General features: G+C 42.4%; 1 protein-coding gene, 1 long non-coding RNA gene and 1 pseudogene across 4 annotated transcripts; 2 read left to right on the top strand and 1 right to left on the bottom strand.

The window, feature by feature from the left end:
- Window positions 1–6,092: 6,092 nt before the first annotated feature.
- On the top strand, window positions 6,093–17,783 carry LOC110506826 (uncharacterized). Of its 3 annotated transcripts, XM_090239052.1 has the most exons (6): window positions 6,388–6,497; window positions 6,995–7,047; window positions 9,653–9,955; window positions 10,139–10,198; window positions 10,516–10,572; window positions 15,096–17,783. In XM_090239052.1, the coding sequence occupies exons 1-6, from the start codon at window positions 6,484–6,486 to the stop codon at window positions 15,263–15,265; spliced, it is 657 nt and encodes a 218-aa protein (XP_090095178.1). In that variant the 5' UTR covers window positions 6,388–6,483; the 3' UTR covers window positions 15,266–17,783. The 3 variants fall into 3 exon arrangements, 1 of the variants encoding a protein (XP_090095178.1); XR_002471046.3 differs by lacking the exons at window positions 6,388–6,497; window positions 6,995–7,047 and adding an exon at window positions 6,093–6,231; XR_002471045.3 differs by lacking the exon at window positions 6,995–7,047 and having other exon boundaries at window positions 6,318–6,497.
- Window positions 11,155–11,356, top strand: LOC149983123 (U2 spliceosomal RNA; annotated as a pseudogene).
- Window positions 17,784–18,096: 313 nt separating the features above from the next.
- On the bottom strand, window positions 18,097–20,915 carry LOC118964937 (uncharacterized). The gene is made up of 4 exons (XR_005052254.2): window positions 19,498–20,915; window positions 19,068–19,182; window positions 18,828–18,916; window positions 18,097–18,532 (listed from the first exon to the last, which is right to left on the bottom strand). It is a non-coding gene; the product is annotated as an uncharacterized LOC118964937 (long non-coding RNA).
- Window positions 20,916–27,418: the final 6,503 nt, after the last annotated feature.

Below are 27,418 nucleotides of genomic sequence, written 5' to 3'. Positions count from 1 at the left end.
TTCTTCTATGATATCATGGGGGCCGAAAACAAACGTTTAAAGTGCATGCTGCCAACTACTGGGCTGGAATGTACTATCAATCTTGATCTGCCCAATTCTGTAGTATCATGAAAATAACATTCAAAACCAAATAAATCCCTACCCTCTACCACCCCCCCTCCCCCCTCCCCCAAAAACAGTAACATCTGTTATCCGCATGATCTCTTTTGCCTTCTCCACAATAACCTTCAACCTAGCATTTGTGCTTTCCACAACCCGAGGCGTACTGACAACCTTAACAATAAAAGCTATGAAGTTAACTTTATTCATTTTCAGTGTCCTTTAACACCACACATTCATGAGCACAAGATTTCTAAACGGGCCTCGAAACCCTGCCAGGACCACCAGATGCACCAGCCAAACAATAGGTCCACTTACTACAGGTACATCCATGTAAACTCCATCAGCCTGACAGTAGGTCCACTTACTACAGGTACATCCATGTAAACTCCATCAGCCTGACAGTAGGTCCACTTACTACAGGTACATCCATGTAAACTCCATCGGCCTGACAGTAGGTCCACTTACTACAGGTACATCTATGTAAACTCCATCAGCCTGACAGTAGGTCCACTTACTACAGGTACATCTATGTAAACTCCATCAGCCTGACAGTAGGTCCACTTACTACAGGTACATCCATGTAAACTCCATCAGTCTGACAGTAGGTCCACTTACTACAGGTACATCCATGTAAACTACATCAGCCTGACAGTAGGTCCACTTACTACAGGTACATCCATGTAAACTCCATCAGCCTGACAGTAGGTCCACTTACTACAGGTACATCCATGTAAACTCCATCAGCCTGACAGTAGGTCCACTTAATACAGGTACATCCATGTAAACTCCATCAGTCTGACAGTAGGTCCACTTACTACAGGTACATCCATGTAAACTCCATCAGTCTGACAGTAGGTCCACCTACTACAGGTACATCCATGTAAACTCCATCAGCCTGACAGTAGGTCCACCTACTACAGGTACATCCATGTAAACTCCATCAGTCTGACAGTAGGTCCACCTACTACAGGTACATCCATGTAAACTCCATCAGCCTGACAGTAGGTCCACTTACTACAGGTACATCCATGTAAACTCCATCAGTCTGACAGTAGGTCCACTTACTACAGGTACATCCATGTAAACTCCATCAGTGTGACAGTAGGTCCACTTACTACAGGTACATCCATGTAAACTCCATCAGTCTGACAGTAGGTCCACCTACTACAGGTACATCCATGTAAACTCCATCAGTCTGACAGTAGGTCCACCTACTACAGGTACATCCATGTAAACTCCATCAGTCTGACAGTAGGTCCACTTACTACAGGTACATCCATGTAAACTACATCAGCCTGACAGTAGGTCCACTTACTACAGGTACATCCATGTAAACTCCATCGGCCTGACAGTAGGTCCACTTACTACAGGTACATCCATGTAAACTCCATCAGCCTGACAGTAGGTCCACTTACTACAGGTACATCCATGTAAACTCCATCGGCCTGACAGTAGGTCCACTTACTACAGGTACATCCATGTAAACTCCATCAGTCTGACAGTAGGTCCACCTACTACAGGTACATCCATGTAAACTCCATCAGTCTGACAGTAGGTCCAACTACTACAGGTACATCCATGTAAACTCCATCAGTCCGCGCTGTAGTTCTACCAATCTGTTTTACGGCCTCTGCATATGATCCATCACGACTGATCCTAGATCAAATCAAATTTTATTTGTCATATGCGCAGAATACAACAGGTGTAGGTAGACCTTACAGTGAAATGCTTACTTACAAGCCCTTAACCAACGACGCAGTTTTTTAGAAAATACCTAAAAATTAAAAATAATTTTTAAAAAGAGGTAAGAATAACAAGTAATTAAAGAGCAGCAGTAAATAACAATAGCGGGGCTATATACAGGGGGTACAGGTACCGAGTCAATGTGTCAATGTGCGGGGGCACCGATGTCGAGGTAATTGAGATGATTATGTACATGCAGGTAGGGTTGTTAAAGTGGCTATGCATAGATAATAACAGAATAGTAGCAGCGTGTGGGGGGGTGCAAATAGTCTGGGTAGCCATTTGATTAGCTGTTCAGGAGTTTTATAGCTTGGGGGTAGAAGCTGTTTAGAAGCCTCTGGCTGGAGTCTTTGACAATGTTTAGGGCCTTCCTCTGACATCGCCTGGTATAGAAGTCCTTGATGGCAGCAAGCTTGGCCCCAGTGATGTACTGGGCCGTGCGCACTACCCTCTGTACTGCCTTGCGGTCGGAGGCCGAGCAGTTGCCATACCAGGCAGTGATGCAACCCGTCAGGATGCTCTCGATGGTGCAGCTGTAAAATCTTTTTGAGGATCTGAGGATCCACGCCAAAGGGGGAATAGGTTTTGTCGTGCCCTCTTCACGACTGTCTTGATGTGCTTGGACCATGTTAGTTTGTTGTTGATGTGGACGCCAAGAAACTTGAAGCTCTCAACCTGCTCCACTACAGCCCCATTGATGAGAATGGGGGTGTGCTCGGTTCCCTTTTTCATGTAGTCCACAAGCATCTCCTTTGTCTTGATCACACTGAGGGAGAGGTTGTCCTTGCACCACATGGTGAGGTCTCTGACCTCCTCCCTATAATCTGTACCATCGTTGTCGGTGATCAGGCCTACCACTGTTGTGTCATCAGAAAACTTAATGATGGTGTCGTGCCTGGCCGTGCAGTCATGAGTGAACAGGGAGCACAGGAGGGGACTGAGCACGCACCCGTGAGGGGCCCCCATGTTGATGATCAATGTGTCGGATTTGTTGTTACCTACCCTTACCACTACCCTTACCACTTGCAAATAAATTCATTAAAAATCCTACAATGTGATTTTCTGTATTTTTTTTTTCATTTTGTCTGTCATAGTTGAAGTGTACCTATGATGAAAATTACAGGCCTCTCTCATCTTTTTAAGTGGGAGAACTTGCACAATTGGTGGCTGACTAAATACTTTTTTGCCCCATTGATGTCCATCAATGATGTCGCTCTTGCTGCTGGTGATTCTTTGATCCTCCTCTACGCAGACGACACCATTCTGTATACCTCTGGCCCTTCGTTGGACACTGTGTAACTAACCTCCAGATGAGCTTCAATACCATACACCTCCTTCCGTGGCCACCAACTGCTTTTAAATGCAAGTAAAACTAAATGCATGCTCTTCAACCGATCGCTGCCCGCACCCGCCCGCCCGTCCAGCATCACTACTCTGGACAGTTCTGATTTAGAATATGTGGACAACTACAAATACCTAGGTGTCTGGTTAGACTGTAAACGTTCCTTCCAGACTCACATTAAACATCTCCAATCCAAAATTAAATCTAGAATCGGCTTCCTATTTCGCAACAAAGCATCCTTCACTCATGCTACCAAACATACCCTCGTAAAACTGACCGTCCTACCGATCCTCAATGATGTCATTTACAAAATAGCCTCCAACACTCTACTCAACAAACTTGATGCAGTCTATCACAGTGCCATCTGTTTCGTTACCAAAACCCCATATACTACCCACCACTGCGACCTGTATGCTCTCGTTGGCTGGCCCTCGCTTCATACTTGTCGCCAAACCCACTGGCTCCAGGTCATCTACAAGTCTCTGCTAGGTAAAGCCCCGCCTTATCTCAGCCCACTGGTCACCATAGCAGCACCCACCCATAGCATGCGCTCCAGCAGGTATATCTCACCGATCACCCCCAAAGCCAATTCTTCCTTTGACGGCCTCTCCTTCCAGTTCTCTGCTGCCAATGACTGGAACGAATTGCAAACATCTCTTAAGCTGGAGACTCTTACCTCCCTCACTTGCTTTAAGCACCAGCTGTCAGAGCAGCTCATAGATCACTGCACCTGTACTTAGCTCATCTGTAAATAGCCCATCCAATCTACCTCATCCCCATACTGTATTTATTTATTTATTTGTCTTGCTCCTTTGCACCCCAGTATCTCAACGTGCACATTCACACTCTGCACATCCTACCATTCCAGTGTTTAATTGCTATATTGTAATTACTTCGGCACAATGGCCTATTTATTTCCTTACCTCTCTTATCCTACCTCATTTCCACATGCTGAATATAGATTTTTCTTCTGTATTATTGATTGTATGTATGTTTATTCCATGTGTAATTCTGTGTTGTTTTAGTTGTCGAACTGCTTTGCTTCATCTTGGCCAGGTCACAGTTGCAAATGAGAACTTGTTTTCAACTAGCCTACCTGGTTAAATAAAGGTGAAATAAAAAAAATGAAAAAAATGCAATGTAATTCTCGACGATTCGGCGCTTCCAACTTTTTGAGGAAGGCACTTTACTGTTTCAGAATGATAATGCCCCCATGCACAAAGCGAGGTCCATACATAAATGGTTTGTCGAGATCGCTGTGGAAGAACATGACTGGCCTGCACAGCTCCCTGACCTCAACCCCATTGAGCACCTTTGGGATGAATTGGAACACCGACTGCAATCCAGGCCTAATCGCCCAACATCAGTGCCCGACTTCACTAATGCTCTTGTGGCTAAATGGAAACAAATCCCTGTAGCAATGTTCCAACATCTAGAGTAGAGGCTGTTATAGCAGCAAACGGGGGACCAACTCCATATTAAAGCCCATGATTTTGGAATGAGATGTTCGATGAGCAGGTGTCCGCATACTTTTGGTCACGTAGTGCATACAAACAAAGTAAATGGCTCAGTAGAATAGAATAAACATGTTAGCATCAGTATAACACAGGAAGGCACAATTTTTGGGAAGGGGGTGGGGTGTTGGGGGTCAAGTGTTTAAATTGTGCAGCAGCCTAGGCTACTTAGCAATCATAATAAGAGTCTGGTAGCAGCAGCTGTGATGTGTGTGTAGCATTAAGCTAAGGACCCTGGGACTAAACACCTCCCTCTGCAACTGGACCCTGGACTTACTGACAGGCTGCCCCCAGGTGGTGAGAGTAGGTAGCAACACATCTGCCATGCTGATCCTCAACACCGGAGCCCCTCAGGGGTGCGTGCTCAGTCCCCTCCTGTACTCCCTGTTCACCCACGACTGGGTGGCCAGACGACAGGCCTGATCACGACAACGACGAGACAGCCTATAGGGAGGAGGTCAGAAACCTAGCCTGGTGGTGCCAGAATAACAACCGGTCCCTCACTGTAACCAAGACTAAGGAGTTGATTGTGGACTACAGGAAAAGGAGGACCGAGCACGCTCCCAATCTCATCGACGGGCTGTAGTGGTGCAGGTTGTGAGCTTCAAGTTCCTTGGTGTCCACATCACCAACAAACTAGAATGGTCCAAACACACCAAGACAGTCGTGAGGAGGGCATGACAAAGCATATTCCCCCTTAGGAAACTGAAAGATTTTCAATGGGTCTTCAGATCCTCAAAAGGTTCTACAGCTGCAACATTGAGAGCATTCTGCCTGGTTGCATCACTGCCTGGTACGACAACTGCTCAGCCTTCTATCGCAAGGCACTACAGAGGGTAGTGCGTATGGCCCAGTACATCACTGGGGCTAAGCTGCCTGCCATCCAGGACCTCTACAGGCGGTGTCAGTCAAAGGCCCTAAAAATGGTCAAAGACTCCAGCCACCCCAGTCATAGACTGTTCTCTCTACCGGAACGCTAAGTCTAGGACCAAAAGGCTTCTCAACAGTTTTTACCCCCAAGCCATAAGACTCCTGAACAGGTAACTCTACTGTTATTTTTCACTGTTGTTGTTATTTCTTTCCTTATCTATTGTTCACCTAATACCTTTAAACAAAAACTTAAATTGCACTGTTGGTTAGGGCCTGTAAGTTAGCATTTCACTGTAAGGTGAAACACCTGTTGTATTCGGCGCACGTGACAAATAAACTTTCATTTGATTTAATGTGTGTGTTTGTGGATGTGTGTGGGTGTGTGTTAAGGTGCAGAGAATCAGAGCAGATCCAGTTCAAGTGTTCAGCAGTCTGACTGCTTGTAGACAGAAATGGTCTAAACCTGTTGGTATCGGACCCCTTGTTCCGATATAGTCTGCCAGACAGGAGTAGCCTAACACAGAACCCAAACTGGCTGCGCGCGTGCGCCATCGTGCATAAATGTATCGACCTGTCCCCAAAAGAGATGACTAGAAACGATTAGGTTGACCATTTAATGTGTGGATTAATTGTCGGAGTAGAGGACCTTGTGCATTTCAGGTAAAATAACAACTCAATGTTTAAATCCCAGGACAAACTAGCTAGCAACAGCAAGCTAGCTAAATAGGACAAATTAGCTAGCGAGTGCACAAAATGAACGCTCCCTCTGACTCCGCCTACCACTAGCATGCTTTTGCGGCACAGTCGATAGCTGTTTCATTACAATATTCCAGCATACCGCTAGTGCTGTTCGAGTTAGGTTATAGATTTCCAGGACTAAAATTCGTTTTCAGCTGTAACTAATTAATCAAGATGAATTTCCGCAGGTGAGTCTTCTGCTTGTTCGTCGATGTATGTGGCATCAATTCTGACCGATATCTACTGTTTAGTCAAGGTTAAGTATACATTTTCTGCGAGTTTGCTCTCTCAGGCAAGCTAGCTAGCAAAGTCAACGCTAGCTACCTTCTCGGCCTGTAGCTAGTTAACCTGGCTACGTCGCGTTTTTTTTTTTTTATTGACCGGCGTCTGTGATAACCTACATTAACGTTAAAGCTGACTACATAGGTCACTAGTTATAATATCTATGTAACGTTAGCTAATTTGACCATGATGAAGTAACGTTAACGTCAGATAAGTTCAATACGAAGCCAGAGACCAAATGAGCTTGAAACGATCAGAGCCATCTATTAACAGTTAACTTTAGTTATATGGCTCTGGTTATGAAGTTTCAAACAGGTCTGATGACCGTTTATATTAATAACATATCTTAACAGTCTCTTGGTTATGAAAGTTTGTCGATAACAAGTTGTCAATTTCTTTTTAGTTGTCTGAGTGTTGCAGTCATCTGGTTCCTGTCTTCCAGCCAGTCGAACTCCGGTTGGTTTTTAATTAAGTAAATCAAATTTTGTCACATGCGCCGAATACAACAGGTGTGCAGACCTTACAGTGAAATGCTTATTTACAATGCAGTTGTTAGAAACGTAAGTGTGAAGTAAAAAATGTATAAGAAATAACAAATCATTAAAGAGCAGCAGTAAAATAACAGTGGTGAGGCTATATACAGGGGGTACCATAGGGACGGTACGAGGTTTCCTCCAGGTGTGACGCTTTGCTTTCAGACTAGAGATCAATCTTGGTTTCATCAGACCAGAGATTTTTGTTTCTCATGGTCAGAGTCCTTTAGGTGCCTTTTTGCCAAACCAAGTGGGCTGTCATGTGCCTTTTACTGAGGAGTAGCTTCCCTTTGGTCACTCTACCATAAAGGCCTGATTGGTGGAGTGCTGCAGAGATGGTTGTCCTTTTAGAAAGTTCTCCCATATCCACAGAGGAACTCTGGAGCTCGGTCAGGGTGACCATCAGGTGCTTGGTCACCTCCCTGACCAAGGCCCTTCTCCCCCGATTGCTAAGTTTGGCCGGGCAGCCAGCTCTAGGAAGAGTCTGGGTGGCCAGCTCAAACTTTGTCTAAGAATGGAGGCCACTGTGTTCTTCTGGGCCCCCGAGTGGCGCAGGTGTCACTACAGTCCCTGTTTCAAATCCAGGCTGAATCACATCCAATTGGGAGTCCCATAGGGCGGCACACAATTGGCCCAGTGTCATCCAAGTTTGGCCGGGGTAGGCCTTTATTGTAAATTATTCACGTTTATTTACAATGATGGCCAAACCCTTCCCTAACCCGGACGACGCTGGGCCAATTGTGCGCCGCCCTATGGGACTCCCGGTCACGGTTGGTTGTGATACAGCCTGGAATTGACTCCTCTAGCACTGCGATGCAGTGTCTTAAACACTGTGCCACTCGGTCTCGAATTAGCCTACACTATAATTCATTAAACGGGACTGGATTATTTTATCACACCTGCATTGCAATCCAATGCATGCATGATTTCTGCAATACACTAATATATATATTGCAGCGCTGTCATTTTTGGGGGGCTGTGCTAGAGAAGGCTATATCTGTCTGCTAATACAGGACTAGTGAGTCCAATTAACTAATTTTGTGAAATTCTGATATTAATATTCAGACTTTTCAGGGGGTGCTGCAGCACCCTCAGCACTCCTACTTCCTGTGGCCATGGTCTTAGAGAAAAACAAGCCACATGTACATGTTTGTGAGTCTCACCTTTCCACAGAGGGGTATCCCAAACTGTTTGGACGCTACAGACAGAAGTTGGCAGAGTCCCCCAAGATGCTTGTCGGGGTCGTAGAGCAGAATGGAGAACACCACCGCTACAGACAATTTTATGTGTCTAACTTTCTCATCATTATTCATGATTCATTCAAGACTATCCATAATCATGGTAGCATCCACATTCATTTAGAAGTGATTAGAAACATTCTATTTTTATTTACAATAAAAATTACACAATACATTATTTACTGTTCATTTCTGTTGGCCACAAAATAATGCATCCAAAAGGTTTGTAAAGTAACAAGTTTGATGTCATCATTACGTGCCAGGTTTATGACACCAAATACTACACGTTTGACTAATTGAATACACATTTCAGTGAATTTGTCCCAATACTTTTGGTCCCCTCAAATGGGGGGGCACTATGTACAAAAAGTGCTGTAATTCAGTTCACCCGATATGAGGGAAAAACGCTGAGTCTGTACCTTTAACCTCCCAATACTTTTGGAGATCACTGTACAATGCGGAGTAGGCACAGGCCTAGTGTTCTTTTTTTTTAATGTATTCATACACAGTGCAGACTGGACCGAGGTCCCCGACCGGTTCGGTATGAGTACTGTACCGTTACACTCCTATTGTAAGTTGGAGACATCGAAGCATGTTTGTTTTCTGCTGGTGGCTGGTAAAGTTTGCCTTTCTGACCAACTTCATTATAATTAGCTGAGTGGAATTGAAGGTGTGAAACGCTCTATCCTTAATTGCAATACTGGTTTGGAAACCAGTAATCAACATAATTATCATCCTAAATGACTTTACAAATAGAAGATATACACTTTTACTGTTGTGTTTTACCATATATTTCAGTATTTGTTTTTGGTGGGACATAGTTTGAGTGGACGTTTATTTTCTGTTCCTTCCCATGTTTCCATTTGCTCAGAAAGTGATGAAGTTTGGGGAAAATGTGCAGTGCAAAACATCTCTGTTGGAATCTGTGTTAAAATGGTGCACAGTACTACATATATCTTCTGTACAATTGATATAAGGGTATTTTGAGCTTTCCAAAACCATATTATATATGATTAACGGTTAGACAGTGTCGGGATTGTTGTACACAATCCCAGCATCTTTTATGAATTATAAAAAAATAATCCTGTCAGACACCTTTTAATACAATTCATAACAATACTGCTTTACATGACTTCTGTTTATGTAATTACTTGCCTTGTTGGCTGAGAGAAAGTGTATGTAAATAGCACTAGCATCTTGAAAGAGAGCCTCGGGAGCAACATTATAATGTTAAATAACTTTTGCTGTGGCGGTAAAAATAACAAGGGTGTTTTTCTCTCATTTTTACAGTGCTACACTCAGGTATACGTTATCTTAGTGTAACCAGAGGAGGGTCCGTAACTATACCAATAACTGATGGCCAATGTCCTGAGTCGGACTTCGGATTATGCACAGAGAGGAAAGGCCCAGTGGTCACTTATGAGAACAACGTGATCACCGAGGGGCCAAATTATCTGGGCAGGATCCAGCTGATAAACGACTCCAATGGCTGTACTGTTGTAATTCACAATGTAACCAAAGAAGATACAGAGACAGTTTATTATTCAGACGGTGGTCTTCCAGGTCAACTGAGAATTGTACTTGAAATGACAAGTAAGAAGCCTCTTTTTTGCATTAAAAAGCTTCAGTGAAAAGTGTGACGGAGCGGTTTCTAAAGCTCCACTGTTGCTTAGCTGTACTGAAGGGATGAAATATCAGTTATAAAGCGGTTATTGTAAACATTGCAGCACTATTTATCACAAATTCATGAAGCTTTTTCTTATGGTATATTTTCAGACATGACTGAGAGTTCAACCACTACAGCAGCCCCACAACCATCTACAACCACACGAGGAGGTATTATTGTCACCTGATCTTTAACCTGGAAGAAGATAATGCAGGGTTTCCCAAACTTCAACCGGGGGACCCCAGGGGATACACATGTTGGTGTTATTTTTTTCCCGAGCACTACATAGCTAATTTAAAATAATCTACTTTCATCAAGCTTATTTAAATAAGCTGTGTAGTGCTAAGTCAAAAACCAAAACGTACACCCCTTGGGGTCCCCATGACCAAGTTTGGGAAACGCTGAGATTAAGAACCATCTTCGTACTGCAGAAATAATTGTTATTCAAGCATGACAACAGTGTATTTTGCTTGTGATATATTTTCAGGTAGCACTGAGAGTCTGACCACCACAGCAGCCCCACAACAATCTTCAACCACACCAGGTATAATCATCGTCTGATCTTTAAGTTTAAGTAGATTGTGAGTTGTGCAGTAATAGCAGAACTCTGTTCAAATAGTATAACAAATCTACCAAGCACTTAATGAGCTTGTGTGTTGCAGTAGAACCAACAGAACTGTACCAAAAGTGAAAACCCTACCGATCTGTCTTTTTGAAAAGCCACATTTTCACCTCGCATAGACAGCTGTGTTGTGAACTGACACACAGCAACATTCTAAATGAGGGAAAGGGGATATCTAGTCAGTTGTACAACTGAATGCCTTCAACTGAAATGTGTCTTCCTCATTTAACCCAACCCCTCTGAATCAGAGAGATAACGGGATCCCTGTTTGTATTTGAAATCAAATACATTCCAAGTTATTGTTTGGGATCTGTCATGTAGAACTAGAAAGTAAAGTTGTCTAACTCGATGTCATGATCACCTCTGATCAGGAGCTAGAAGTTGGTCGGATCTGGTTTATGTGCCAATATGTTTTGGAATGTGAATGGTTGTGTATTTACCCCCATCTGGCTCCTCTGGACATAAATATATTTAGTTTGACAGTCAAGATACTTTTCAACTTTTTTGGCTTCTCTGCCTTTTGGCTAAGATCAAGTGTAGTATCTCTTAAAAATCTGTTCCTGTCAGTTTAATATCTGCTACGTCCCTTATCTGGGGACCATATATGAAATTGTATTTTGGAACGGGGAGATGGAGTAGGGGCTTGCTCTGTCCTCTGCACGCATCAACCTAGTAATGCAGGCTCTCCAGGAAGGGTGCACCTCTCTGGCTGCAGGTAGCCTAGTGGTTAGAGAGGTGAGCCAACAACAAGAAGGTTGCCAGTTTGAATCCCGAGTCGTGAGGAAAGTGAACCCCCCCCCCACACACACACAACTGCTCCAGGTTAGACAGGTTCCTACCTGTCCAACCTGTATATGTATGCGTGTCTTTCGGAGGGGTTGGGTTAAAATGGTCAAATTTCAACTGCAGGGTAGGGTTGCATGTATATTGCTTTTCCCGCCGGTAGTAGTGCATAATAATAATAATAATAATAATAATAATAATAAAATCCAATATGAAGATTTTCCTGTACTCGTTCGATCAAACGTCTCTCAACGCTTGACATTTTTTATACAAATCAGTGGGAAATATCCTTTCAGGAAGTTTTGTTTGTGTCTCTTTGGTGTAGGCCAACGTTTGTATCATGTGCGTTTCTGTTCAAATGCGTCTGACCGGAGCGGGAGAGTAAAGCGTAATCATAATCCAGACGCTGAGACGTCGTCCTGCGTCCCATTGTGACATACAGTGCCTTGCGAAAGTATTCGGCCCACTTGAACTTTGCGACCTTTTGCCACATTTCATGCTTCAAACATAAAGATATAAAACTGTATTTTTTTGTGAAGAATCAACAACAAGTGGGACACAATCATGAAGTGGAACGACATTTATTGGATATTTCAAACTTTTTTAACAAATCAAAAACTGAAAAATTGGGCGTGCAAAATTATTCAGCCCCTTTACTTTCAGTGCAGCAAACACTCTCCAGAAGTTCAGTGAGGATCTCTGAATGATCCAATGTTGACCTAAATGACTAATGATGATAAATACAATCCACCTGTGTGTAATCAAGTCTCCGTATAAATGCACCTGCACTGTGATAGTCTCAGAGGTCCGTTAAAAGCGCAGAGAGCATCATGAAGAACAAGGAACACACCAGGCGGGTCCGAGATACTGTTGTGAAGAAGTTTAAAGCCGGATTTGGATACAAAAAGATTTCCCAAGCTTTAAACATCCCAAAGAGCACTGAGCAAGCGATAATATTGAAATGGAAGGAGTATCAGACCACTGCAAATCTACCAAGACCTGGCCGTCCCTCTAAACTTTCAGCTCATACAAGGAGAAGACTGATCAGAGATGCAGCCAAGAGGCCCATGATCACTCTGGATGAACTGCAGAGATCTACAGCTGAGGTGGGAGACTCTGTCCATAGGACAACAATCAGTCGTATATTGCACAAATCTGGCCTTTATGGAAGAGTGGCAAGAAGAAAGACATTTCTTAAAGATATCCATAAAAAGTGTCGTTTAAAGTTTGCCACAAGCCACCTGGGAGACACACCAAACATGTGGAAGAAGGTGCTCTGGTCAGATTAAACCAAAATGTAACTTTTTGGCAACAATGCAAAACGTTATGTTTGGCGTAAAAGCAACACAGCTCATCACCCTGAACACACCATCCCCACTGTCAAACATGGTGGTGGCAGCATCATGGTTTGGGCCTGCTTTTCTTCAGCAGGGACAGGGAAGATGGTTAAAATTGATGGGAAGATGGATGGAGCCAAATACAGGACCATTCTGGAAGAACCTGATGGAGTCTGCAAAAGACCTGAGACTGGGATGGAGATTTGTCTTCCAACAAGACAATGATCCAAAACATAAAGCAAAATCTACAATGGAATGGTTCAAAAATAAACATATCCAGGTGTTAGAATGGCCAAGTCAAAGTCCAGACCTGAATCCAATCGAGAATCTGTGGAAAGAACTGAAAACTGCTGTTCACAAATGCTCTCCATCCAACCTCACTGAGCTCGAGCTGTTTTGCAAGGAGGAATGGGAAAAAAATTCAGTCTCTCGATGTGCAAAACTGATAGAGACATACCCCAAGCGACTTACAGCTGTAATCGCAGCAAAAGGTGGCGCTACAAAGTATTAACTTAAGGGGGCTGAATAATTTTGCACGCCCAATTTTTCAGTTTTTGATTTGTTAAAAAAGTTTGAAATATCCAATAAATGTCCCACTTGTTGTTGATTCTTCACAAAAAATACAGTTTTATATCTTTTTGTTTTGAAGCCTGAAATGTGGCAAAAGGTCGCAAAGTTCAAGGGGGCCGAATACTTTCGCAAGGCACTGTAGCTACGCAATTCTGAGACTCATCTCCCAGTATGCATCCTCTATTAATTTAAATGTTTAGACAGTTATAGAAATTGCTTGAATTCGATCCCAATGCTCCAATATTTTAGAACACTGCTGTGCGTACATGTTTGATACTCTGATAGACCCTTAAGTGCTGAAGCAGGGTCAGTGCAGCAGCATGGTATTAAATGTTGAGACTATACATTAGCGGTTGGATGTCAAATTGTAAACATTAGGCCTAGCTAGATAGATCAAAAGTTAGCTCGCTAGTTAACTATGTATTAATTAATAATAATTTATTACATTTCTTTAACACTTTCCATAGAATTTCAAAGTGCTTAAAGAGCAACAAAACAAACAAGCAAAGGTCAAGTCTTTCAAAGCTGCATCCTCCAAAGATGGAGTGTCAGTTCATGGCTTGAGCGACGGGAGCGAGACAGAGGATGGTAGATAACGATAAGGGAGTCTGCTGTCTGCTGAAGTTCTTGTAGATGGCAAGTCTGGGAACCAGCTTGAGTCGTATAGCCTTCTCCTCTTCCACTCTGTAGCACCCACTTGGGTGATGCCTCAGCAGCTCTGCGCACCAGACATCTCACCACACTAAGTTCAGAATAGTAGCCAGTCGTCCACTCTACGAGCCCTCTGCCTTAGCTCTGCTGGGTTCCACTGTCTCATTCCTCTCACACTTCAGCCACCAACTAAAATGATGTTCTCAAAATAAACAAAAAAGATTGTACTGTGTCCAGATGCATTTTTCTAACAAAAACACTAGTCAGCTAGCTAGCCAGCCTAAGTGTTAACCTGTCAGTTAATTTGCAAATCCGTGGCTCAAACCCCCAGATATATGCAAAAAAAACCACAATGTTATCAAAAATGAATAATTCAAAACAACTATGTACAAATTTACGGGAGCTCTGTTCTTAGGCCGCTACTGGGAGACGACATGGCAACTATAGAACATGTCCTAAACACCTTTCCAGCGCTGCAGGTGCACTACGTTTGTAGAAGTGTAATTTTGGTGTCATTTGCGCAAGTTTTGGACCACATGAAAGCTGCTGAGATTGCATTCTTTCCTACAATAATTCAGAGAACCTTAGCAATATAGAACGCCTGGAAATGTATAAATTAATGTCAATATATCTCCCCTGAAACCTGAATGCATACGCTACTCTAAGATATTAATCCCATTACCTTGCTTCAATTTTAAATGTGGGAATTAGGCCTTTTTAAAAATGTTTTTTGTAATTGTTTCAATATTTTATATCAATACTTTAGCACACCAGATTCTACTGCTCAATAGGACTTTGAAAAGCAGAATTGGGTGTTTGAGCAGGGCTGTAACAAATGCCTGCATACCCATTAGATGGAATGTTAGCCACATGTTTTCTACAGTACATTGACTTTTTTCACCATATTGCATAGCTAATACTACAAGTATTATATCAAAGTCAATGTTAGTTTTGTAGTAGTGCTATCAAGTAATTTCCTGTCGTGAGAAATCATTACATCACATGGGTTTACTTGTATGGCAGTTTGCGTTCATTAATATGTTAGTACTAGAACCAGGAAATAATCTAGTACTAGAACGGTTCTTTTTTTTTCTGTCTCTCCAGGTCTACTTGTGGAACATCTTGCTGGGCTGGTACCAGTAGGGGGGCTGGTGGTGGTGGTGGTGGTGGTATGCATCAGGATATGTAAAAACAAAAAGTTGAAGGAAGAACCTCCCTTGGCCGAGCTCCAAGTTCTAAATCAAAACACATCAATGGACACAGCAGAACAATGAAAATGATATCTCGTTAGACAATCTGGACCCTCTCTTTCTAAAACTATCCTCCGCCATTGTTGCAACCCCTATTACCAGCCTGTTCAACCTCTCTTTTGTATCGTCCAAGATCCCTAAAGATTAGAAAGCTGCCGCGGTCATCCCCCTCTTCAAAGGGGGTGACACCCTGGACCCAAACTGTTACAGACCTATATCCATCCTGCCCTTCCTATCTAAAGTCTTCGAAAGCCAAGTTAATAAACAGATCACTGACCATTTCGAATCCCACCGTAACTTCTCCGCTGTGCAATCCGGCTTCCGAGCCAGTCAATGGTGCACTTCAGCCACGCTCAAGGTACTAAACAATATCATAACCGTCATCGTTTAAAGACCGTACTGTGCAGCCGTCTTCATCGACCTGGCCAAGGCTTTCGACTCTGTCAATCGCCGTATTCTCATCAGCAGACTCAATAGCCTTGGTTTTTCTAATGACTGCCTCGCCTGGTTCACCAACTACTTCTCAGACAGAGTTCAGTGTGTCAAATCGGGGGGCATGTTGTCCGGACCTCTGGCATTCTCTATGGGGGTACCACAGGGTTCAATTCTCTGGCCGACTCTTTTCCCTGTATATATCAATGATGTCGATCTTGCTGCAGGCGATTCCTTGATCCACCTCTACGCAGGCGACACCATTCTGTATACATCTGGCCTTTCCTTGGACACTGTGCTAACTAACCTCCAAACGAGCTTCAATGCCATACAACACTCCTTCCTGCTCTTAAACACTAGTAAAACCAAATGCATGCTTTTCGATCGTTCGCTGCCCGCACCCGCCCGCCCGACTAGCATCACCACCCTGGACGGTTCCGACCTAGAATATGTGGACAACTATAAATACCTAGGTGTCTGGCTAGACTGTAAACTCTCCTTCCAGACTCATATTAAACATCTCCAATCCAAAATCAAACCTAGAATCGGCTTCCTATTTCGCAACAAAGCCTCCTTCACTCACGCCGCCAAACTTACCCTAGTAAAACTGACTATCCTACCGATCCTCGACTTCGGCGATGTCATCTACAAATTTAGCTTCCAACACTACTCAGCAAACTGGATGCAGTCTATCACAGTGCCATCCGTTTTGTTACCAAATCACCTTATACCACCCACCACTGTGACCTGTATGCTCTAGTCGGCTGGCCCTCGCTACATATTCGTCGCCAGACCCACTGGCTCCAGGTCATCTATAAGTCTATGCTAGGTAAAGCTCCGCCTTATCTCAGTTCACTGGTCACGATAACAACACCCACCCGTAGCACACATTCCAGCAGGTATATCTCACTGATCATCCCCAAAGCCAACACCTCATTTGGCCGCCTTTCCTACCAGGTCTCTGCTGACAGTGACTGGAACGAATTGCAAAAATCGCTGAAGTTGGAGACTTATTTCCCTCACCAACTTTAAACATCAGCTATCTGAGCAGCTAACCGATCACTGCAGCTGTACTTAGTCCATCTGTAAATAGCCCACCCAATCTACCTACCTCATCCCATACTGTTTTTATTGTATTTACTTTTCTGCTCTTTTGCACACCAGTATCTCTACTTGCACATCATCTGCTCATTTATCACTTGTGTTAATCTGCTAAACTGTAATTATTTGCTCCTATGGCCTATTTATTGCCTACCACCTCATGCCTTTTGCACACAATGTATATAGACTTTCTTTTTTCTACTGTGTTATTGACTTGTTTCAAATCAAATTTTATTATTATTTATTATTTTATTATTGTTTATTGTTTACTCCATGTGTAACTCTGTTGTCTGTGTCACACTGCTTTGCTTTATCTTGGCCAGGTAGCAGTTGCAAATGAGAACTTGTTCTCAACTAGCCTACCTGGTTAAATAAAGGTGAAATTAAAAATATTGCCCTGTCTGTGGGCTTGCCATTAACATTTCTAATCAATCAAATCAAACTCAGGGGCATGTTGATTGCTGCGTTGCGCCAGTGGAATCTTTTTGAAAGTGCTTTCTAAATGCAATGTCCCATTCACTTCTATTGGGCGTCAGCTAGTGGTGGCTTAAGTTATGTGACGTTTTGAAGTGGCTGTTTTAAAGGGAACTGAACCATGCATTACTGTATACAACACTGACCTGTTTCAGGACAGTGTTTTAAGCTGTGTTTTGTATAACCTCCCAAATGAGTTTTTAAACAACTAGACGACAACAACAACAACAACAATCCTCACCTTTCTCAGTATCTCAAGGTCAGTAGCCTACTTTGTAGAAAGTGAGTTAAGAGGTGTTCAACTATGAAACTGTTTCAAATGTGTATGGATGTATGATAACTGATAGCAATAATATTTAGATGATTTAATATTTTAGAGGGCGCCAAAGGAAATACCGTGCAATGTTTTACTATTACTGTCTCAACTCTGCACCACAATGTGTTTTTAAATCCTATTCTGTATTTTCAACCAGTTGTGGAGTAACTTTTATACATTTTACATCTAACCTTTGAATAAAATGTTGCTATTTTCTGATTTGGTTGAAGTGTGTTGTATACATAGCAGGTTGTTCATCTTGATGGTAAAGCCAGGGCTGTTTTGAAAATTGGTCCTTGGATGGAATGGTAAATGTGACACATGGTTTTAAGATGTCTAAGAAATGTATTGAATAGAACAATATTATTTATCTCTTAACGCCCTGAACATTTTGCTCATGCAATCAACACGAGTCAGACACACAAGGTTTGCAACAAATGTGTGAACATCTGTAGTCCCCATCGACCACCTACTTAGATGTAAGGCGTGACAGAAGTTTGGCCCAGTGGATCACGGGACACCAGAAATGTTATTTTTGTCATCTTTCAATTTTATTATGTTTGGTCCTCTACCCTAATCAAATCAAATAAAATCAAATGTATTTATATAGCCCTTCGTACATCAGCTGATATCTCAAAGTGCTGTACAGAAACCCAGCCTAAAACCCCAAACAGCAAGCAATGCAGGTGTAGAAGCACGGTGGCTAGGAAAAACTCCCTAGAAAGGCCAAAACCTAGGAAGACACCTAGAGAGGAACCAGGCTATGTGGGGTGGTCAGTCCTCTTCTGGCTGTGCCGGGTGGAGATTATAACAAAACATGGTCAAGATGTTCAAATGTTCATAAATGACCAATAATAATAATAAGGCAGAATAGTTTAAACTGGAGCAGCAGCACAGTCAGGTGGACTGGGGACAGCAAGGAGTCATCATGTCAGGTAGTCCTGGGGCATGGTCCTAGGGCTCAGGTCCTCCGAGAGAGAGAAAGAGAGAAGGAGAGAATTAGAGAACGCACACTTAGATTCACACAGGACACCAAATAGGACAGGAGAAGTACTCCAGATATAACAAACCTACCCTAGCCCCCCGAGACACAAACTACTGCAGCATAAATACTGGAGGCTGAGACAGGAGGGGTCAGGAGACACTGTGGCCCACTCCGAGGACACCCCAGGACAGGGCCAAACAGGAAGGATATAACCCCACCCACTTTGCCAAAGCACAGCCCCCACACCACTAGAGGGATATCTTCAACCACCAACTTACCATCACATAATTTATGTGCTATTCTGGATATTGGTCCACTAGATGGCAGGCTTCAACCAAGTTGTTCCAGAATCCACATTTGTCAGGATCTATAACAGAAGACATGTATTATTTTTTTATCCATCATAAATGTGAAAATAAAGAACAGCTGGATGACAGTGCACCATGTAAATATTAAGACATTTCAGAAAGCTGATTATGTGAACGTTTTAGAATTATTGGGTGTAAATGATTTCTTACCAGGTCGTCAACAGGCAGACACCGAGAACGGACCCCAGCACAAAGAACATGGGGGCTATGATCAAGGTGATAAACCATGACAACTTCATTCCAACAACAGTAGTAGAGAGCTGATCTGAAATGACAGAATGTTCATAACAGTTCAACTGTTATTTACAGCTTTCTTTGTGTGTGAATATAAAGATTTAATCACATTTAACACAATCTTAAACGTACTGTATTAAAAACGTAGAAATATATCTAGTGCATATAGCAGCTTGTGACATAAATATATTACATTTGTTTCATCCAACTGTTATGGTATATATTTATAATTGAAATCCATATCCTGAATTGACTTGAGATTAAACTTTATTGAACCGGGTGTATATTTTTTAGAATGCTCCCAATGCAAAACCACAGTTATGCAGTCATAATGCAGTTTACTCACCACCACTGATAAGGGAGTGCTTGGTCCCACTTCCGATCTCAAATATGTTAGCCCTCTGCTCAACACAGTAGTACAGACCCACGTCGCTCTCTGAGATGGTCAGTATGCTCAGATTGCTTCTGAACAGGCCTGTGTAATACACTGCCTCGAAAACCACATGATCTCGTCCTCCAGGGTAATGTCACAGCCGATGTGTCCCCTGGTTTCACTAGAATCTCATTTTGACCTGCTCCCAAAGCCTCAGAGCATGGACATTTAAAGGTTTTAACCCTTATTAATTAACAGAATACTGAAACTTAATCAAATATATACAATGTATCTACCAAGTGGATAAAATACATTTCTACTCACAACATAGAATTGTTAGAGCTGTTCTCTTTTTCATTGTTTCCTGTCAGTTCCTGAAAGAACTGTACATAGGATGTGAATGCATCAACACATTTATTTTTTTCTGTGGGTAACAAGTCCACCTACCACCGGTACAGGAAACAGAGGGCCACCAAGAGCCCATCAAGCCATGGTTTGAACTGCATCAGAATGTTTAAAAAAAAACTGCTCTCATGTTTTCAAGATTCCTCCATTTAACGTTTTGTATTTGCTCATAGAACAGCCAATAGCACAGTTCTATTGAATAGATACTGGAAATGAACAGCTCCATGCAGTGCAGAGGTCATGGAACAAATACATTTCTGTTAACAAACACTGTGGAATAAAACACAATGTTCTTCATCAAATTCATGAGATTTTTGCAAGTACACTGTGACAGTGAAAGTTGAACATTTACATTTTAGTCAAAACATGCGAAGGATCAGTAAATCTAGTCGCTGTTCTGAGAAATACATTCTTAATGTGCTTTTCTGACTGATATGTCTGGGGGTAAACATTTTAGGAAATGGTTATTGTGCTCCACCACACCCCCAACACTTTCATTTCATGTTTTAAGTTTTCTGTAAGTGAGGACTGGGAGGCTGTTCCTGTTACAATGCATGATGAGGACTGTGATGATTCTCATCATCAAAAGTGAGTATTGTCTATGAAAATCAAATAATGAATATATGAGACAAATAGTTTGACAATTTAGAATAAAAGCACTTTATGTATTTAGTTCCACCATTTTGAAAAATCTGTAACACTTTACATTACAGTGCCCTTATTACTGTGTAATTATACCTGTACGTGCAGATGAACAAGTATTGTAATTACTCATTGTTACATTGTACTTACACTAACTTACAGCAGTAACCTACCCTAGGTACAATGTAATGATTGTAATGAGTAATTGCAATACTTAAATTGTACTTACAGGACTAATTACACAGTAATAAGAGCACTGTAATGTAAAGTGTTATCAAAAAATCACACCGTAAATATTTGTTAACAAAGACCTACATACACTACAGAGAGGAAGCTAGCCTAACATGGGGGAATACGATGGAAAACTCTGCTCTCTCTCTCGCTCTCTATACAGTGCATTCGGAAAGTATTCAGACCCCTTTACCTTTTCAAAAGTTTGTTACGTTACAGGCTTATTCTAAAATGGATACAAAATAAACAATCCTCAGCAATCTACACACAATGCCACATAATAACAAAGCGAAAAACAGGTTTTTAGAAATGTTTGCAAACGTATTACAAATTAATAACAGAAATACCTTATTTACATAAGTATTCAGACCCTTTGCTATGAGACTCGAAATTGAGCTCATGTGCATCCTGTTTCCATTGATCATCCTTGAGATGTTTCTACAACTTGATTGGAGTCCACCTGGGGTAAATTCAATTGATTGGACATGATTTGGAAAGGAACACACCTGTCTATATAAGGTCCCACGGTTGACAGTGTATGTCAGAGCAAAAACCAAGCCATGAGGTTGAAGGAATTGTCCGTAGAGCTCCGAGACGGGATTGTGTCGAGGCACAGCTCTGGGGAAGGGTACCAAAAACATCTGCAGCATTGAAGGTCCCCAAGAACACAGTGGCCTCCATTTTTGAATGATGGAGGCCACTGTGTTTGGAACCACCCAAGACTCTTCCTAGAGCTGTCCGCCCGGCCAAAAAGAGCAATCGGGGGAGATGGGCCTTGGTCAGGGAGGTGACCAAGAAAGGGAAAGATCTAGTCAATTGTACAACTGAATGCATTCCTCTGAAATGTGTCTTCTGCATTCAACCCAACCCCTCTGAATCAGAGAGGTACAGAGGTCTGCCTTAATCGACATCCATGTATTCAGTACCTGGGAACAGTGGGTTAACTGCCATGCCCAGGGGCAGAACGACAGATTTTTTGCCTTGTGTCATGTGGCCTTTTCTGGGTATAGATTGTGGCATCCGCCTCTATCCCTCTCTCTCCTACACCCAGGTTCTGTTATCTCAGGTCGTAAATTCCTGGCGGAGACTCTCCCCTGTGGTCCGTGGACACTTAAGGGACGGGTATGATGAGTGTGTTTCATTTGGTGACCTCAGAGAGGACAGGAAACACATAACTATATCTCTGAATATGTACATTTCTCAATTATGGGGTTTGCATCTAATTATTGTATAAAATGAATGAGTAAATATTAAACTATTTGTGAAATGATGTAATATGATGTTAAACCTGTAATGTGAAATAATTGTATTCCCTAAAGTTTAACTAGCATTGGCTACACGGCAGGAAATAGTTAGACTGAGACTATCGATCCCGACAGAATAAGAGCAAATCTTAGATACTAATTACTAGTCTGCAGCTAGAAATGATGTCAACCTGGGATGCGAAGCACGACAACTGCCGAAACATCTATCCTAGGAGAACAGTTCTGAATGGTACTCTGAAGTATCCATTCTAACCACAAAATACTTTTCCAGGGAAGCAGTGAGACGCTCGGATGAACTCTCCAACAGGCAGACGGACGACACACTGAGCGTAAATATACAGTATATCACAAAAGTGAGTACACCCCTCACATTTTTGTAAATATTTGAGTATATCTTTTCATGTGACAACACTGAAGAAATGACACTTTGCTACAATATAAAGTAGTGATTGTACAGCTTGTATAACAGTGTAAATTTGCTGTCCCTTCAAAATAACTCAACACACAGACATTAATGTCTAAACTGCTGGCAACAAAAGTGAGTACACCCATAAGTGAAAATGTCCAAATTGGGCCCAAAGTGTCAATATTTTGTGTGGCCACCATCATTTTCCAGCACTGCCTTAACCCTCTTGAGCATGGAGTTCACCAGAGCTTCACAGGTTGCCACTGGAGTCCTCTTCCACTCCTCCATGACGACATCACGGAGCTGGTGGATGTTAGAGACCTTGTACTCCTCCACCTACCATTTGAGGATGCCCCACAGATGCTCAATAGGGTTTAGGTCTGGAGACATGCTTGGCCAGTCCATCACCTTTAACCTCAGCTTCTTTAGCAAGGCAGTGGTCGTCTTGGAGGTGTGTTTGGGGTTGTTATCATGTCTGAATAGTGCTCTGCGGCCCAGTCTCCGAAGGGAGACTTCAGTATGTCACAGTACATGTTGGCATTCATGGTTCCCTCAATGAACTGTAGATCCCCAATGCCGGCAGCACTCCTGCAGCTCCAGACCATGACACTCCCACCACCATGCTTGACTGTAGGCAAGACACACTTGTCTTTGTACTCCTCACCTGGTTTCCGCCACACACGCTTGACACCATCTGAACCAAATAAGTTTATCTTGGTCTCATCAGACCACAGGACATGGTTCCAGTAATCCATGTCCTTAGTCTGCTTGTCTTCAGCAAACTGTTTGCGGGCTTTCTTGTGCATCATCTTTAGAAGAGGCTTGCTTCTGGGACGACAGCCATGCAGACCAATTTGATGCAGTGTACGGTGTATGGTCTGAGCACTGACAGGCTGACCCCCCACCCCTTCAACCTCTGCAGCAATGCTGGTAGCACTCATACGTCTATTTCCCAAAGACAACCTCTGGATATGACGCTGAGCACGTGCACTCAACTTCTTTGGTCGACCATGGCGAGGCCTGTTCTGAGTGGAACCTGTCCAGTTAAACCGCTGTATGGTCTTGGCCACTGTGCTGCAGCTCAGTTTCAGGGTCTTGACAATCTTCTTATAGCCCAGGCCATCTTTATGTAGAGCAACAATTATTTTTTTCAGATCCTCAGAGAGTTCTTTGCCATGAGGTGCCATGTTGAACTTCCAGTGACCAGTCAGTATGAGGGAGTGTGCGAGCGATGACACCAAATTTAACACACCTGCTCCCCATTCACACCTGAGACCTTGTAACACTAACGAGTCACATGACACCGGGGAGGGAAAATGGGTAATTGGGCCCAATTTGGACATTTTCACTTAGGGGTGTACTCACTTTTGTTGCCAGCGGTTTAGATATGAATGGCTGTGTGTTGAGTTATTTTGAGGGGACAGCAAATTTACACTGTTATACAAGCTGTACACTCACTACTTTACATTGTAGCAAAGTGTCATTTCTTCAGTGTTGTCACATGAAAAGATATACTCAAATATTTACAAAAATGTGAGGGGTGTACTCACTTTTGTGATACACTGTATATTGATTCCAGTTATTCCCGAATGAGCGTTCATGTGCAAAGGATTAGCATTTCAATTAATATAATTATCAACTGTGTAGTGAATCCTTTTTGTCTTTCCCTCTGTTCTCAGTCCACACCAACTTCCCTTTGTCCACCAAGCCGTCATATCGGCTTAGCCCACTAGGGAACCTTCCCTATCATTTCCTTGTAAGGTAACCATATCTACTGTGTTGTTTGTTTATGCATTTCTGTGATTATTTAGTTAGTAGATAAATGATTAAGTCAATTGGTGTATGGATGATTCATAGTAAAGGCTGGGTTCGTGCAGATAAACTCAAATGTTTGGCTAACTTTTTGTGGTTATGTTAACGTTATAAATTCCCCTTTTATCTGCAAAAACCTGCCAGGAGCCTGCACTGGGTTTTTAGCTGCATTGGCTAGAAAGGAGAGCAGATGTACAGTCATGGCCAAAAGTTTTGAGAATGACACAAATATTAATTTTCACAAAGTTTGCCGCTTCAGTGTCTTTAGATATTTTTGTCAGATGTTACTATGGAATACTGAAGTATAATTACAAGCATTTCATAAGTGTCAAAGGCTTTTATTGACAATTACATGAAGTTGATGCAAAGAGGCAATATTTGCAGTGTTGATCTTTTTCAAGACCTCTACAATCCGCCTTGGCATGCTGTCAATTAACTTCTGGGCCACAACCTGACTGATGGCAGCCCATTCTTGCATAATCAATGCTTGGAGTTTGTCAGAATTTTTGGGTTTTTGTTTGTCCACCCTCCTCTTTGGGATTGACCACAAGTTCTCAATGGGATTAAGGTCTGGGGAGTTTCCTGGCCATGGACCCAAAATATCGATGTTTTGATCCCCAAGCCACTTTTGACCAATGGCAAGGTGCTCCATCATGCTGGAAAAGGCATTGTTCGTCACCAAACTGTTCCTGGATGGTTGGGAGAAGTTGCTCTTGGAGGATGTGTTGGTGCCATTCTTTATTCATGGCTGAGTTCTTAGGCAAAATTGTGAGTGAGCCCACTCCCTTGGCTGAGAAGCAACATGTTTAATGCTTTTCGACCTGTCCCCAAATGAATGTCATTGGTTCAGAGTTTGTTTTGATATTTTAACCTGCGTGTCGTGATCGCGTTTGGTGTAGGGGGACAAAATACATTTATGCACGATAGCGCACGAGCACAGCTGTTTTGGGTTCCGTGTAAGACGTAGAGTCGCAAGCTAGCGCGAGGATGCGCTCTTTGAAAGGAGGGAGTAGTGTAACGACCCTGGGATGTCGACCTTGCCGTTCGGAGCATGCTTTTGTGGCACAGTGGATAGCGTGCTGGACTTCGGGCTGGAAGGTCGAGGGTTTGAGACCTGCTCCATTACAGTATATATACAGTGTGTGCAAATGAGGTAAGATACCGGCTTGCAGACTCCAATCTCAAACTACCACTCTCCATCAGAAACATAATCACTAGCTTTCTCCACAACCGTACAATTAAAGTGAAGGTCTCCACAGCAATATCCTCACCTTTCACCCCTGAAGCAGGTGTCCCACAAGGGGCAGTTCTAAGCCTGCTACTTTTTTTACTCTACATATCAGATATTTACTACCCTCCACCCACCATAGGTCAAGTTTCACAGTTTGCCGATGACCTCTGCTACTGGTCCAGCTCCAAATGTGTAAAAAGCAAGCACACTTCTCCAGAGTGACAGTGGCCATTGAAGGTGAGCATTGCCCACTGAAGTCGGTTAAGAAGCCAAACTACAGTCAGGTCAAGATCCTGGCAAGGATGACGAGCACAAAGATGAGCTTCCCTGAGACAGTTTCTGACCGTTTGTGCAAAAATGATTTGGTTGTAATAACTGTTTCATCGGCTGTCCGGGTGACTGGTCTCAGACGATCCCACAGGCAAAGACGCCGGATGTGGAGGTCCTGGGCTGGTGTAGTTACACGTACGTGGTCTGCAGTTGTGAGCAAAATTAATATTAAATTCTCTGGCAACGGCTCTGGTGGACATTCCTGCAGTCGGCATGTCAATTGCACACTCCCTCAAAGCATGAGACATCTGTGGCATTTTGTTGTGGCAAAACTGCACATTTTATTGGCCTTTTTATTTTCCACAGCACAAGTTGCTGTGTAATGATCATGCTGTTTAATCAGCTTCTTGATATTACATGCCTGTCAGGTGGATGGATTGTCTTGGCAAAGAAGAAATGCTCACTAAAAGGGATGTAAACAAATGTGTGCACAATTTAAGATTTTTTTTTTTTGTCCGTATGGAACATTTCTGGGATCTTTTATTTCAGCTCATGAAACATGGGACCAACACTTTACATGTTGTGTTGAAATTCTTGTTCAGTATAAATAGGATAACTAAACACAGAACAGTATGGGGAGTACATAGTTAATGTTTGGCTGTTACTGCCTGAGCAGAGATGAGATGATGACTAAGGAATGGAAAAAATAGTCATCAAATGCAAACTAAGTATATTTTCAATGTTTTGGCAATTTAATGTTCACAATTTGGGCTTTTGAATTTCTATTTAAAAAGCAAAAACATTATTTGAATGTAATTTCTTATTGCATTTAATGAAAATCTAGGATTTTGCAAGTCTTAAACACTCAATTATTATCCAAAATAACTTTTTAGAGATACAAAATGTTTTTTTCCCACTGATTTTTATTGAACACTGACCAGAGTTTTAATTAGCTCAGGATTCCCCTCTGTAGGAATCTGTGTTTTTAAAATGGGGTGATATGAAAGTAGTTTGAGATTTCAAAGGCATATTGTATGTAATGATTATTAACGGTTAGACAGAGCGTCCAGGTACACATTTTCTGTTATCAATGGTTTGAATGAGAACCCAATGGCTGTATGGCCCCTTGGGTTCTTGAGAGCTAGTTAATAGTCTGAGTGGCTGGTGACTATTTTTTGCCCACCAGACACTGACACTGGTTCACCGAAAGATTGTCATGCCCAGGTTACAATGGTCAGCTATTGCATGGTCAGCTATTATATCAATAGCTCATTTACATGGCTGCACTACAGCAGAGGTTCCACCAGCATAAATTTGAGTCAGTCAACATGACTGACGGGATTGAAGAAAATCTGCCATTGTCCATTTATCGGTCGCTTAGGGTACATTTTTAATCATCGTTATAGCCTTTAAATTTTTTTTTTATTGAAAATAATCTTGACACCTTTATTAGTCAATATTTAAAAATACTGCTTAGATTTTTTTTCTGTAGCGTTGGCTGAGGGAAGGTGTATGTAGATAGCACCAGCATCTTGAAAATAAGCCTGGAGAGTAACATTATTTAATGTTAATGTTTAATTTTCGTTGTGGCTGTAAAAATTGTGCAGTGAATATGGTTTTTCTCATTTTTTT

The sequence above is a fragment of the Oncorhynchus mykiss genome, chromosome 6 (assembly GCF_057628025.1).
Source record: "Oncorhynchus mykiss isolate SJ-2025 chromosome 6, ASM5762802v1, whole genome shotgun sequence".
In the NCBI taxonomy this organism is placed as follows: domain Eukaryota; kingdom Metazoa; phylum Chordata; class Actinopteri; order Salmoniformes; family Salmonidae; genus Oncorhynchus; species Oncorhynchus mykiss.
This window is presented reverse-complemented; position numbering and strand designations above follow the sequence as displayed.

Excerpts from the sequence above, each read along its gene's own strand:
- LOC110506826 (XM_090239052.1), top strand. Across the intron at positions 10,199-10,515 it reads ATCTACAACCACACGAGGAG|GTAGCACTGAGAGTCTGACC; the intron begins GTATTATTGTCA and ends ATATATTTTCAG. Across the intron at positions 10,573-15,095 it reads ACAATCTTCAACCACACCAG|GTCTACTTGTGGAACATCTT; the intron begins GTATAATCATCG and ends CTGTCTCTCCAG.